At 40.6% G+C, this 14,686-nt stretch overlaps 1 protein-coding gene across 1 annotated transcript; it reads left to right on the top strand.

Annotated features, from left to right (window-relative positions):
- Positions 1–5,746: 5,746 nt before the first annotated feature.
- Positions 5,747–8,610, top strand: LOC144370187 (uncharacterized). The gene has a single exon (XM_078030695.1). The coding sequence runs from the start codon at positions 5,913–5,915 to the stop codon at positions 6,786–6,788; it is 876 nt and encodes a 291-aa protein (XP_077886821.1). The 5' UTR covers positions 5,747–5,912; the 3' UTR covers positions 6,789–8,610.
- Positions 8,611–14,686: the final 6,076 nt, after the last annotated feature.

Below are 14,686 nucleotides of genomic sequence, written 5' to 3'. Positions count from 1 at the left end.
TTTATCTTCTATATCTACTTTGTCATTACATTGGGATTATACTAAAAGTATTTTAAAAATGAAAAATTAATTGAAAGTAACTTTCTGATGTCCATAGATGAATCACAACCAGTGTAATTATCACATCCCATGACTAAACACTTAAGGTCACCCCAGGAAAACTGGACTTGCATGAAAAATAATCAAAGAGAGATTGAGAAAAATACCTTATTCTTTGGGTCCTGTGATGGCTCCTCTGACTTTAGGGTTCTATGGGAAAAAGGAGTGAGGAGCCATGCTGAACACTTTCATTGGGTAGAAGCCATTCAAATGAGGCAAGAGGTCAGGTTTCAGAGGGTTGAGTCTAGCTTTGTAATGTCTTTCTATAAGCAGGTTGATTGACATCTAGGAAAGCCACACTTATCTCATGTATTGAGTGTATATCAAAAGCAGAGCAAGAGACTGGGATCCACAAAGGAAATTTCCATGGAACATTCTATTGCTGTTGTCTTGCCCTAGTAGGGTCCAGGGAGTCCTGAAGGATGAGTAGGATCCATGAAAAAGATGAGATAGGAGTCATTGCATTAGAGCAATCTCCAGAGAGAGAGAGCTCTAATGCAGCTTTTTCTGGGTCATCTTTTATTGCAATTCTTATCATCATTATGGATTCAGAATACATCATTGATTATACAATTTCAAAACTTTGCCATGATGTGACATTTCCTTAACCATCATTAGGGGCATAGAAAAGTGTAACATCAATTTACATTTATCCAGGATGTTGCCTTTATTTATCAATTGTTAAGGGTAAAGAATCATCAATAAAATGTGTCACTAATTTACATTTCTCAGATTTTTCCAGGATGTAGTATTTTCCCCAAGATATATTATTTTCTTATTAAATAATGTCAAACTACATAACCAGACTCTAAGTCTCCTAGACTATAATTAACCTTTAAGTTTAAAGTATACCTGTACTTTATTTTTAATCTAAAATTTCCATATAAAAAAATCCACTTGTATTATACTTAAAATATCCTAAAGTTTATAAACCATTCTTAAAGCATTAATGAAACCCATACAACTAAAAACTTAAGAATTCTAAGCACAAGAGTCTAAATAGAATAATATTTCTAACATTTTTCTAAAAATATTTCTTATAGTGCTACTTTAATTAATTCCTACATTTATTCTCATGAAATTGGCTGAGCTGCTTTCTCAAAGAGTTTGTTTCTTAGTCAAGGTGCAATAGTTCTTACATCTTTGTAATCTCTCTCAGTAAAAAGTAAGTTCTATACATCAGTCCACTTAATACCAATATTAACTATGCTCATCATAAATCCCTATGTGAAGTAAAAGAAAGTTTATAGAAAAGAGAAGAATGTATCTTTATATATCTTAACTTTCCTAAGTGTACAACACAACTTTCCTTAATTGAGGATGAAATTACATATGGTGGGCTTTGTGTAATAAGCCTAATGATTAGGCTTTCTAAGAGGCCAGAAATATGGGCCTGGGTTCTTAGTTGATATAATCAATGTGGTGCCTGAAATTCTCGTGACATTTTAGAGAATGATTGTTGTCCATTATCAGTTTTGTCCTCAGTATGCTGTAGGGTAGTAGAACAGCCTTCCAGGTATGAACTACCTGTTATGTTCTAGCTATCTGAAGTTTAATTTGGTTTAGTATTTAGTATGCTCATGCCTCCTGTCAGGAATAGGAGCATGAAAATGAAAAGTCCCAATTACATAAAAAAGGGTCTCATGGTTTCACTTACCCACTAACCAGTGTGGCTTTTCCAGAATTCATCCTCACTGTGACCCTGTCAAGACAGTGGGAGAGCAGCTTTGCCAGCACTTATCTTCACTGTGACCCTGTCAAGAGAGTGAGAGAAGGATCACCTTCACCATTCTATCCCAAAAAGGGTCAAAGGGGTAGAATTATAAAGGAATAAATGAGTGTAACTTAACTCAAGTGTATATACCTACTTCTGAAACCATGTCTTGATATCTGAGCTGGGCAATGCTGAAGCCACTAGATAATAGAGGTTGGTCAAAGCCTTGTTCATCAATACTTAAACGTGTTCATTCAGGGTGACTCTCCACATGTAACTTCATATCATATACAACCACAAGAATGGGTAGTTATACTTCATGTATGTATGCTATGTCAAGATCACTCTACTGTCATACATAACTTAGTTTACACTGTACTTTTAAATTGAACTAACTTTGATTCTCTAAAATAATCAGTGTCTTTACATGTCTTGTCAAGCTGATGTCAAGCTTCTTTTATGTTTTACCTATTAGTATAGATTTATGACAGTTTTTATGCTTCATTCTTTCAAATTCCATAGCAAAACTAAATATTTTATGTACCATAATGACAGTAAAATGGAATTTATTTTTATAAATATTTTGGTTTTTCACAAAAGCTTTCAAATACTATATGATTTGTGTTTCTGTACAGATTTATTATATTGGAATGACTAAACTTAGTATTTATTGATTTTTTAAGACCAGGTCTAGAAGTTAAAAAAATAGCATTTATATATCTTGAAAGCCTGTATTTTTCTTAAGGTTCAAAAATAGTCTTGCTGGATGTAATATTCTACACTGATTTTTTTTCCCTTAAGTATATTTGACTATATACTCTAATTTCTTTCTGGAATTCTTCTGCTAATAAATCAAATGTTAACCATATAGAAGTATCTTTATAAATGAAACCTCTCTATTTCTTAGTCTCATATATTTTTAAGAGTTTTAAAATTTTATTTATGAATTTTTTACTTTAAATATTTTAATTGATTTTCTAATATTTGATATATTTTCTCTTCACATTTCTAGTTCATCAGATATTGTTTCTTAAAGAATATTTCTAGTATAGTTCTAATTTTTCTGCTGCAGTTTTTTCTGAATTGCATTCAATCTTCTCTTTCAAATTAGTTTAATAAACATCTTTTAAGCTTTTTTTTGGCATTGCTTAAACAATTAACAAATGTCAGTTTTCTAATTCTCAATTGCTAGTGTTATGTTGTATCTTTGCTTGAGCTGATTTTCCTTTTTTTGCATGTGCTATTCTTTTTATTCCATTTAAAATCTTCTTTAAATTTATTATTATAGTAATTTTGGATAATGTATGAAAGTTACTAAATAAACAAAAATAGGTCAGGTGGGGTAATAAATGCCTGTATCATTTGGGAAGCTGTGACAGTAAGATTGTAAGTTTAAAATGACCTTCAGCATCTTTGAGACATCCTGTCTCAAAACATTTATATATATATATATATATATATATATATATATATATATATGTCTGTGGAGGTAGTTTAATGATAAAACACTCCTATGTTCAATCCTAAGTAACACTCCCCACTAAGACATAATAAATTATTTAATGGATAAAGTACTTTTATGCAACATTGATTTGTGGGTGTGTGTGTTGATGGGAATCAAACTCACTTTAATGAGCTAATTAGCAAGCACTCTACCAACTGAGCTATATTCCCAGCCCATTCCTGCAAATTTTGAGTCAAATGTGAAATCTGAAAAACTTGAACAAGATGCTGTAATTTGACATCTTTGTGGTAACATAAGTTGTTTGAGTTTTATCTTCATATGTGGCACTTTGAAATTGCAAGATAATTTTCAAATTTTTCAAACATTTGTCAGCATACTGTTTTAAATTTTACATGTTTCTTGATTAAGAATGACCTTACATTGTACTTACTGTTCTCTAGCTATTTCCCTCAATTTGATGAAGTTTTATATATTTGCAGAGTATATTTAACATAGTGTAGCAAGTAGATAATGTATTATTTTAATTTCTTTCAGGTATGTCTTCTCATCAAAATTCAGAATTTTCAGAAGAGCAGGAAATAAAATGTTTTTTGCAAAATTTGATTCAGAGAAGGTATGGAAACTATACATAGTGGGAGAGAGAGAAGTTGAGTAATTTTTTTTAATGAACAAAACAAAAATGCATGACAATATTTATAATGAAAATTAAACTTTCATCAGGTTATGTTATCATATAATATATCAGAAGAGTGACTACTTATGGCAGTCACTTTTTTAAAAAATAATACTTTTAGTTACATAATGATAATTATACAATTTTCACTGTCCAGTACTTTGTGTAAAACCAGTCACAATAAACAAGATTTTTAGAGGAAAGAAGATGTATCAAAGTACATAATTGTGAAAAGCTTACAGACTATTATGAAGCTGTATCTTAAAAATGCCTTTGGGAAATTAAATAGTCAACCAGTTTTCTCAGCTTTAAAAAATACGATTTGAATAGAAATTTAGATTTTAATATAAGAAATAAAAACACTGATTAAATCCTGATGGATCATTATTTTTGAAAGCTTTTAATGGCATGTACATGCGTGCATATGAAAAAAAAAGATACCAAGCCAGAAATTACTTTTGAAAGAGGTGGAGCATCTCATAGATTCACAAGTCCACATAGGAGCTGGAACACAATGACTAGAAAATGGCTAGTTTTTTGTTTGTTTGTTTGTTTGTTTTTGTTTTTGTTTTAAATTGAGGGAGAGTATATCAAAGTTAGGAATAAGACTTTAATGAGAAGAGTCTTGCTGCAGACAGGTTGATTGACTTCCTTCCAGGTTGATTGACACACCCATTTTGAGATACTAGGTGACTATGTGTCTCCAATGAGTCATTCCATCTCCAATGCAGGGCTGAACATAGGTAGGTGGGATATCATATGTATTGGTAAGTCTCAAACAAGCAGAATTGCCACTATGAGTTCCAATATACAAGGCTTTGCTGCATAATGGCTTCCATATTGTTGATTTTCTTGTCTCACACATATTTCAGAGATGTCTTCCAGCATCTCTACTTGACATGCACTGTCTCATCTTCCATATCTTCCATAGCAACAGGACTCGATGAGATGAAATTCAAGAATACTTGTGTGCTTGTGGTTTGTGGTAGGATGAGATTTGTTATTATACATAGCAGGATAATTTTTTCAAGTGTCAGACCCAGAGACTTCCTGGATCCTACACATGATGTTCCCAGTATCTTAATACTGTTGCTCTTAGGTTTTTCTGAAGTCCTAGTCCTAGTCATCTGTGAATCCTAAGGAATATTCACCCAACAAATTCAAAGTGTCTTATGACTCATTTCAGTGAGCTAGTTACATACAGAGATTTTTACCAGATCAGATGTTTGGTGGCATTGTGGTGATGCAGGGTATCAGCTGAACTGGGGAGAAACAACTGCACATATGTCAGTCACTTTTGACAATCTGTGGGCTTTTAACTTATCTGCACAGCATTTTTGGGATCATATCCTTCCTCTAAAGAATGGGGAATTTGCTCTGGCATCTATTATATGCTTCAGCAAGTTACTGGAATACTTTGAAATGTACCATTGAGTAAACATCCACAAATATTTCTGTAGAAAAAAGATTTTAAAAAAAGTTTTGACTGATTAATTTGATTGTTACTTTACAAAAGAAGTTGGAATGAACAGTTACTCTTTTTGCTAATGCATAGAATTGTATGAATGTGGAGAGATTTGTACTTACCAACTATTGCTTTATTTAAATATGCATATAGATACTTGCAGAGAGTTCTACATGTATGATAAATATTTCAAGATTTGTAGACAGGTCTTTACCTTAAGTAATTGGATATATATATATATAGTGTGTGTGTGTGTGTGTGTGTGTGTGTAAATTAATATAAATTCAGAAACTCATGAACATTTCACCCTCTTTTTAATTCTAGGAAACATCCTTGTGATCATGTTAAAAAGTTTCATTAAGATAAAATTGAGGAAGTTCTTAATCCATGCTCTGATTTTTTCCACCTAACATTTCATAGTCCAGACAAGCATTACAAATGTAAGGAATGTGTAATAGCTTTGAATAAAATTCCAAGCATTACTGAACTCCAGAGAATGTATACTGGAGACATGGCATACAAATGTAAAGAATGTGGCCAAGCTTTTACTTTTAGGGAAGACCTTATTGTGAACCAGAGTATTCACACTGAAGAGAAATCATACAAATGCAAAGAATGTGGCAAAGCTTTTAATGAAATATCACACCTTACTCAACACCAGAGAATTCATATTGGAGAGAAGCCATATAAATGTAAAGAATGTTCCAAAGGTTTTACAGCTAGGCAAAGTCTTGTGGTGCACCAGAGAATTTATACTGGAGAAAAACCATACAAATGTGAAGAATGTGGCAAAGCTTTTAATGTAAGTTCAAAACTTATTATTCACCAGAGAATTCATACTGGAGAGAAGCCATACAAATGTAAAGAATGTGTCAAAGCTTTTACTCGTAGAGAAAGCTTGATTGTGCACCAGAGAATGCACACTGGAGAAAAACCATACAAATGTAAAGAATGTGGCAAAACGTTTAACAGAAGCTCAAAACTTACTGATCACCAGAAAATTCATATTGGAGAGAAGCCACACAAATGTAATGAATGTGGAAAAGCTTTTACTTTTAGGCAAAACCTTATTGTGCACCAGAAAATTCACACTGGAGAGAAGCCATACAAATGTGAAGAATGTGGCAAAGCTTTTAATGTAAATTCAAAACTTATTATTCACCAGAGAATTCATACTGGAGAGAAGCCATACAAGTGTGAAGAATGTAGCAAAGCTTTTACTGTTAGTCAGCACCTTGTTGTGCACCAGAAAATTCACACTGGAGAGAAACCTTACCTCTGTCAAGAATGTGGGAAAGCTTTTAATGTAAGTTCAAAACTTATGATTCACCAGAGAATTCATACTGGAGAAAAGCCATACAATAGTAAATAATGTGGCAAAGATTTCCCATTTAGGTGAAGCCTTATTGGGCACCAGAGAATTCACATTGGTGAGCAACCATAAAAATTAAAGAATGTTGCAAAACTTTTAATAGAAGCTAAAAACTTATTATTCATCAGAGGCTTCATAGTGGAGAAGAGTCATACAAATGTAAAGAATGTGGCAAAGCTTTTAATAAAATTCAACCCTTTTTGTTCACCATAGAATTTATACAGAAGTGAACCCATATAAATGTAGTGAATATGGCAAAGCTTTTATTCTTAGACAACACCTTATTTTGCACTAGAGAATTCACAGTGAAGAGAAACCATACAAATATAAAGAATGTGGCAAAGCTTTTAAAGAAAACTCAACTCTTACTATTCACCAGAGAATTAATACTGGAGAGAATGTGGCAAAGCTTTCCCTTTCAGGCAAAGCCTTATTATGCACCAGAAAATTCACACTGGGAAGAAACCATACAAATATACAGAATATTTGCAAACTAAAGAATGTAAGGATTATTTATTTATTTTTAACTCCAGAAAAATGATACTGGAAAAAAAACTTTAGATTGAAATCTTTTGGTTTCAATCAAAGCTCATCCTTTTAAATACATCAAGAATATTATAGTAGCAATTAAATCCTATAAATGTGAAGAATTGACAATGATTTTAATAAAAGCCCACATGTTACAAATCTCCACAGATTTAGAATTCAAGAGAAGTCCTACTTTTGCCAACAATATGTCAGCGCTTTATTCAAATTTAAAAAAATACTGTATTCAATCCAAATGCATATACTATCTGTAGAAAACCCTGTAACATGCAAGCCATACATATCAGAAAAATGTTTAGTATTGAGAAAAATGTTAACATATGAGAAGTACAGCAACATCATTGCTGTACATATATTTTTGAATGTGAGAATCATCAGAAAGAATTTCTGTATACATAGGGAATATGACCTTCTTTTAAGAGTTACTTAAAATTTACTTGGCATCATTAGTTGATGTGATAGAAACAAAGAAATTTTTAAGTATCAGCATAGTGCAGATACCTCAGCCCTGAAAAGATAATCATATATATATATATAAAATATCAAATTAAAAAACAAAAATACATTCAAGTTTTGAAAAGTAGATGAAATATCATTTTACTCTAGATAATTTCATCAAAATTATAGAACTCAGAATTTTTAATCTGCATTTTTCTTGTTGCTGGGAGAGATTGAACCCAAAGATCTTCCATGCTATACAAAGCTATACCACTGAGTCACATGCCCAAACATTTTGTTCTGTAGTGGATGAGTTTTGTTACTATATGACAGTGAGTTGTTCTCAATATATTAAAATTGCCAAGTATTTAATTACATTTTCGTGAAATTTTTAGGTAACAGGTACAAAGAGGATACTGTTTTGTAAATAGTGGAACATTGATCTTAATTTATTTTTAGGCATTGTAATTAGACTAAAATTACTCGGAGTCCAATATTTCCTTACATTGCATTTTAATCATTTCTCCCTTTTGTACCTACTTGTAAATGAAAACTGATTTGGGAGATATACAGCAAGATAAAAATAAACACATATTTCTAAATCTTCAATTACTACTTCAAAAGTTTATTGTGAAATTTGTGGCTGTTGGGTTGATACTACTTAATGTGAAAAGCATTGGTTTTGATTGAAATGTACTTGAATATGCAAATGTTCCGATAAATGCTGAATTTTAGCACTAAGTATCATAGATATTTTAATTGTATGTGTGTTTTGTATGTGTGTGTGTGTGTTTGCTTCTGCCTCTCTTAACTGAGAATTTCCAGAATTTTTTTTATGAATTACTAATATACCATGAACCTCAAATATCTTAAAAATTTTCTTAGAGATACACTGAACTAATTTTTCCAAAATATGTGTTTTCTGATTTAAAATCTTGTCACTTAAATTTTGTGTTTTTAAATTGCTTGTAACTCATGGAACACCTAATATATGAATTACTCTTTTAATGTTTATAATACACTGATTTTATGACTTGTTCAGGGACTATAAGAATTGTTGTAATGACAATATATTCAGAAATTAGTTTGATTTCACAGAATAAATACAATTGATCAATCAGTTCATGAAAAAAGGTTCAACATCTTTAGGAATTAAAGGAATGCAAATCAAACCAACACTAAGATTTTCTATCACTCCTAGTCAAAAGGGCAATCATCAAGAATAGAGGCAACAATAAATGTTGGCAAGGATGTGGGGAAAACATACAATCAGGCAATGCTGGTGGGACTGCAAATTGGTGCAACCACTATGGATAGGAATATGGATATTCTCCAGAAATTTTGAATGAAATCACCATTTTATCCAGGTATTTTACTTCTGGGTTTAAAGCCAAAAAATTAAAATCAACATATTGCAGTGGTGCGGCCATGTCAATGTTTTAGGAGCTCAATTCACCATAGGTAAATGATCCAACCAACATAGCTGTCCTGGATAATCTGTTATATATATTCAATGGAATTTTACTCTGCTTAAAAGCAACAAAGTTATGATATTTGCCAGTATATGGGTGGGCGTGAATAACATCATACTCAATCAAATAAGCCCATCTCAAAAAACCAAAGGCCAAATGTTTTCACTAATATATGGAGGCCAATTCACATTAAGGGAGGAAGGCATCCTTGGAAGAATATAGTTACTTTAGATGAGATAGAGGGGAGTAAAGAAACGAGAAAAAATATGGGGATAGAAAGAATAGAAGATTGAAGCAGATATCATTATTTTATACATATATGATTTCAAAACCAATGAGATTCTACAACATGAAAATGAGAAGAATTAGAAAGTATATCTCATGTATAATATTTCAAAGTACATAAAAGCATTCCAATGTTGGGTATAATTAATTAAAGGAAATTTAAAGAAAAAAATAGTTTAAAAATGTATTACAGTGAGAATAACAAATTTTATAAGTACACTGTCTTATTTTCTTTTTGGACAAGTCTGTCATTTCAAATTTATGGGATTTTTTAAAATAAGCATCTTAGAATTTAGTCAACTTATTGAGCAAATTTGTTTAGGTGAAAACTGTGTAGGCTTCATTAGTCAAAAAGTTTTGTAATTGAGTTTTAATTTTGGCATGTAATAGATGTTCCTTTACTGAGAATAAATAATTGTTTTATACATTGAGCTAATTGCTTCATTTGGGGAATAAAAAAAAATGAGAAGAAATGTCAGTTCTACCTTTAGAGTGAAGAACCTTGTTTCACTCTGTTCCAGTTCTTCACAACTGACTATCAGTTTAAGAGATAGTTAACATTTTTTTCTATCTCTGATTTCTCATTGAATCTTCAAATTTCAGGTACAAAAGCATCACAATTCTTGTTTATTGTCAGCTTTGTTGTTATTGTTGATTATTTATTTTACTTTAGCCTTTTCAATATGGTAAACTCAAAACTTATAAGAATTTTGTTCTATTTTTCTTTTTTTTACATTTCATAAGTGAACTGACATCTTAATAAATTAAGAATATAGTGTATTTTGAAGATTTCTGAAGAGTGTTTTAAAAACTTATTATTTGCAGGTAGAGAATGAAGTTTTATTTTATAAAACTCAACCCCTGTAAAATGCCCCTGGTGTTTTTTTAAGTGCTGGTTTCCAAGGCCCAGAAAGTCCTTTTCGTTGATTCTCTTGTGACTCTATCTAGGAGGGTAAGTCACAAATTTTTGTTGTCTGAGCTAATGATATTCTGAGGCAAATTAGTGTCTCAAGAGAAGGTAAGTAAAAGATGGAAATTGTTATGTTCGTTAACCAAATAGAATCTACCCTGCTTACTCAGTTGCAGAATCCATGACTTACCTAGAATCTCACAATGCATAGTGAAAGCCTCAGCAACCAAGACTATCATGAGAACTTCATATTTTTTTTTCCAACATTGTTAGGAGGCATGAGAAAGGCTGCTTCACAGACAATGTTGGACCAGGTCATGGGCACTGGCTGGGAGTAGGTGGATGGTTAAGTTTGAGGTGGGGAGCAGGTCCCATGGGGAGCAAGACCAGGGAGAGCAGGGTGCAGGGAAGAAGGGACAGAGGAAGCAGGGCCCAGGAGAGTAGGGCCCATGAGGAGCAGGGCCATGGTTATCAGGACCAGGTGGGGCAGGGCCCAGGGGAACAGGGCAAGGGGAAGCAGGGACCAGGAGAACAGGGCTCAGGGGAGCAAGGCCAGGGGGAGAAGGGCCAGGGGATTAGGGCCAGGAGAAGCCGGGCCTAGGAGGATCAGGGCACGGGGAAGCAGGGCCCAGGTGGAGCAGAACCCAGGGGAGCAGGGCAGGGGAAGCAGGGAGGGCCCAGGGGAACAGGGCCCATGGGGAGCAGTGCTAGGGGAGTAGGGCATGGGGGTGGGGAACAGGACCAGGTTGAGCAGGGCCCAATGAGAGCAAGACCAGGGGAGCAGGGCCCAGGAAAGCAGTGCCAGGGGGAACAAGGCCAGGAGGAACAGGGCCAGGGGGAATGAGGCACAGGGAAGCGGGACTGGGGAGGGGGGCAGGACCCAGGGGGAATTGGGCTCAGCGGGAGCAGAAACAGGAGGAGCAGGCATCAAGGAGCAGACCGGGGTGAGCAGGATGAGAGGGAGCAGGACCTGGGGAGCAAGGCCAGGAGAGGAGGGTCAGAGGAAGCAGGACCAGGTGAAGCAGGGTACAGGAGCAGCAGGTCCCAGGGTGAGCGGGGCCCTTTGGGACCAGGGCCCAGGAGGAGCAGGGAGAAGGGGAGGAAGACTGGAGGGACTATGGCCCAGGGGAGCAGGGCCAGAGGGATCAGGGCATGAGGGCAGCAGGACTAGGTGGAGCAGGGCCCAGGGAGTGGAGGATCAGGGGGAGCATGGCCCAGGTGAGCAGGGCTAGGGAGAGCAGAGCCCAGAGTGGGAGCAGGGCCAGAGGGAGCAGAACACATGGGGAGTAGGGACCAGGGGGAGAAGGACCCAGAAGGAGTAGGGCCCAGGGGAGCAAGGCACAGGAGAGTAGAGCCAGGGGGAGGACAGTCAGGAGAAAAGGGCAAGGGGGAGAAGGGCCCAGGGAGAGCTGGGCCCAGGGGTAGTGGAGCCCAGTGGGAGAAGAACCAGGGGGAGCAGGGCCAAGGGTCCAGTGCCAGGGGGAGGAGGACCAGGAAATCAGTACCATGTGGAACAGAGCCCAATGGGAGTAGCGCTTAGGGGAGCAGGGACAGTGGGAGCATGTCCCAGGAGAAGCAGGGAACAGTGGGAGCATGTCCCAGAGTAGCACAACCCATGTGGAGCAAGACCATGGGGAGCAGAGACCAGAGGGAGCAGGGTGCAGGGAAGGGCCAGGAGGAGCAGGGCCCATACAGAGCAGTGCTAGGGGAGTAGGGCATGGGGGTGGGGAACAGGACCAGGTGGAGCGGGGCCCAAGTAGAGCAAGACCAGGGGATCAGGGCCAGGGGGAGCAGGACCCATGGGGAGCAGGGCCCAGGAAAGCAGTGCCAGGAGGAATAAGGCCAGGGAGAATAAGGCACAGGGAAGTGGGACCAGGGGTGGGCAGGAACCAGGGGTAATTGGTCTCAGGGGGAGCAGAAACAGGAGGAGCAGGCCTCGGGGAGCAGGATGAGAGGGAGCAGGACCTGGGGGAGCACTGGCAGGAAATCAGTACCAGGTGGAAGAGAGCCGAATGGAAGCAGGGTACATGGGGAGTGAGGCCCAGGGGAACCAGGGCCCAGGAGGAGCAGAACCAGGGGAAGCAGGATCCAGAGGAGCAGGACTGGGGGAAGTAGGGCCCAGGGGAGCAGGGTCAGGACAGCAGGACCCAGCGGGCATAAGACCAGATGAAGCAGGGCCCAGGGAGTGGAGGACCAAGGGAAGAAGGGCCCAGGAGAGCAGGGCTAAGGCAAGCAGAGCCCACAGGGAGTTGGGCCAGGGGGATCAGGGCCTGGGGAAGCAGGACACAGGGGGAGCAGTGCCCAGGGGAGAAGGACCCAGCAGGAGTAGGTCCCAGGGGAGCAAGGCACAGGGGAGCAGAGCCAGGGGGAGCAGATCCAGGATAAAAAGGCCAGGGGGGAGCAGGGCCAGAGCGAGAAGGAGCCAAGGAGAGAAGGGCCAAGGGGCAGCAGGGCCCAGGGAGAGCTGGGCCCAGGGGGAGTGGAGCCCAGGGGGAGCAGAACCAGTGTGAACAGGGCCAAGGGTACTGGTCCAGAGGGAGGAGGACGCAGGGGCACCAGGGCCCAGGAGGAGCAGAACCAGAGGAAGAAGGGCCCATGGAAACAGGTTTGGGGGGAGTAGGGCCCAGGGGAGAAGGACCAGGGGGAACAGGACTCGGGGGGAGCAAGATATGGTGGAGCAAGGCCAAGGGAGTGGAGGACCAGAGGGGGCAGGGCCCAGGACACAAGTGCTAGTGGGGGGAAGACCCACAGGGAGTAGGGCCTGAGGGAAAAGTGCTAGGGGAGCAAGGCCAGGGAGAGCCGGGCCCAGGGGAGAAAGGCCAGGGGGAGGGTGGCAGGGGGAAAAGGGCCAGAGGGAGAAGGGCCAAGGGACTGCAGCACCAGGGGGAGCAGGCTCAGGGTGAAGAGGGCCCAAAGGGACAATGGCCAGGAGGAACAGGGCCCAGGGGAGCAGGATAGGGGGAGGAGGGCCCAGGGGAACAGAGGTAGTGGGAGCAGGGCTAGGGGGAGAAGGGCCAGGGTATTATGGCTAGTAGGAGCAGGGCCCGTAGGGAGCATGGCCAGTAGGAGCAGGGCCCAGAGGAAGGGGGCACAGGGAAATCAGGGCCCAGGAGCAGAAGAACCAGGGGGTGCAAGGTGCAGGCCCCAGGGGAGCAGGGCCAGAGGAAGTGAGGCCTAGGGAAGCAGGATCAGGGGGAGCAGGGACAAGGGAAACCAGGGCTCAGGGGGAGTGGAGCCCAAGGGGGAGCAGGGCCCAGGAAAGCAAGGCTAGGGAGAGCAGGGCCCAGGGCGAGCAGGTCCAGAGGGAGATTGGCCCAGGGGAACAGGGCCAGGGGGAGCTGGTCCCGCCCAAGGGAGCAGAGCCAAGAGAAAAGGTCCAGGGGGAGCAGGTCCAGAGGGAGAAAGGGTCAGGGGGAAAAGGTTCAAGGGGGAAGAGTGCCCAGAGGTAGTGAAGCACAGGTAGGAGCAGTGCCCAGGGAACAGGGATCAAGGGAGCAGGGCAAGGAGGAGCAGGGCCTAGGGGAGCAGGATCAGGTGGAGCAGGTCTCAGGGAGAGCAGGACACAAGGAGAACAGGTCCCAGGGGAGCAGGGTCAGGGGCAACAGAGCCTCAGGAAGAAGGACCAGGGGAGCAGGGCCAAGGGGGAGTAGGCCCACGGTGAGCAGAGCCCAGGGGGTAGCAGGGCTTAGGGGAGCAGGGACAGTAGGAACAGGGCCCAAGGGAAGCAAAGCCAGCAGGAGCAGTGCCCAGGGGTCAGGGCCAGGGGGAAGAGTGCCAGGGGGAGCAGGGCGAGGGGGAGCAGGGACCGGGGAAAGAGGACCAGGAGATCAGGGCCAAGGGGAAGCAGGCCCAATGGGGAGTGGAGACCAGGAGGGAGCAGGGTCAGGAGAAGCAGAGCCCAGGGGAGCAGGGCCAGAGAGAGCAGGACACAGGGGGAGCAGGGCCCAGGGGAGCAGGGCTAGCCGGGAGAAGGACCAGGAAGGGTGGGACACAGGGAGAGCAGGTCCCAGGGGAGCAGGGCAAGGAGGAGCAGAGCCAGGAGGTGTAGAGCCAGGAGCAAAGTGCCAGGAGGAGCAGGGCCAGGGGGAGAAGTGCAAAGGGGGAGCAGCGCCCAGGAAGACAAAAGCACAGGTGGGAGCAGGTAACAGCACCCAGGCATGCAGGGCAAGGAGAAGAGGGCACAGGGAAAGCAGGACACATGGGAAACAGGACCACGGGGAGCAGGGCCAAAGGGAGAAGGGCCAGGG

Source organism: Ictidomys tridecemlineatus, chromosome 13 (genome assembly GCF_052094955.1).
Source record: "Ictidomys tridecemlineatus isolate mIctTri1 chromosome 13, mIctTri1.hap1, whole genome shotgun sequence".
NCBI classification, from domain to species: Eukaryota; Metazoa; Chordata; class Mammalia; order Rodentia; family Sciuridae; genus Ictidomys; species Ictidomys tridecemlineatus.
The sequence above is the reverse complement of the archived record's forward strand: the minus strand, read 5'-3'. Positions and strand labels throughout refer to the sequence as shown.

Bases quoted from the DNA above. Each gene is read 5' to 3' on its own strand.
- LOC144370187 (XM_078030695.1), top strand. From the start codon at position 5,913: ATGTATACTGGAGACATGGCATACAAATGTAAAGAATGTGGCCAAGCT.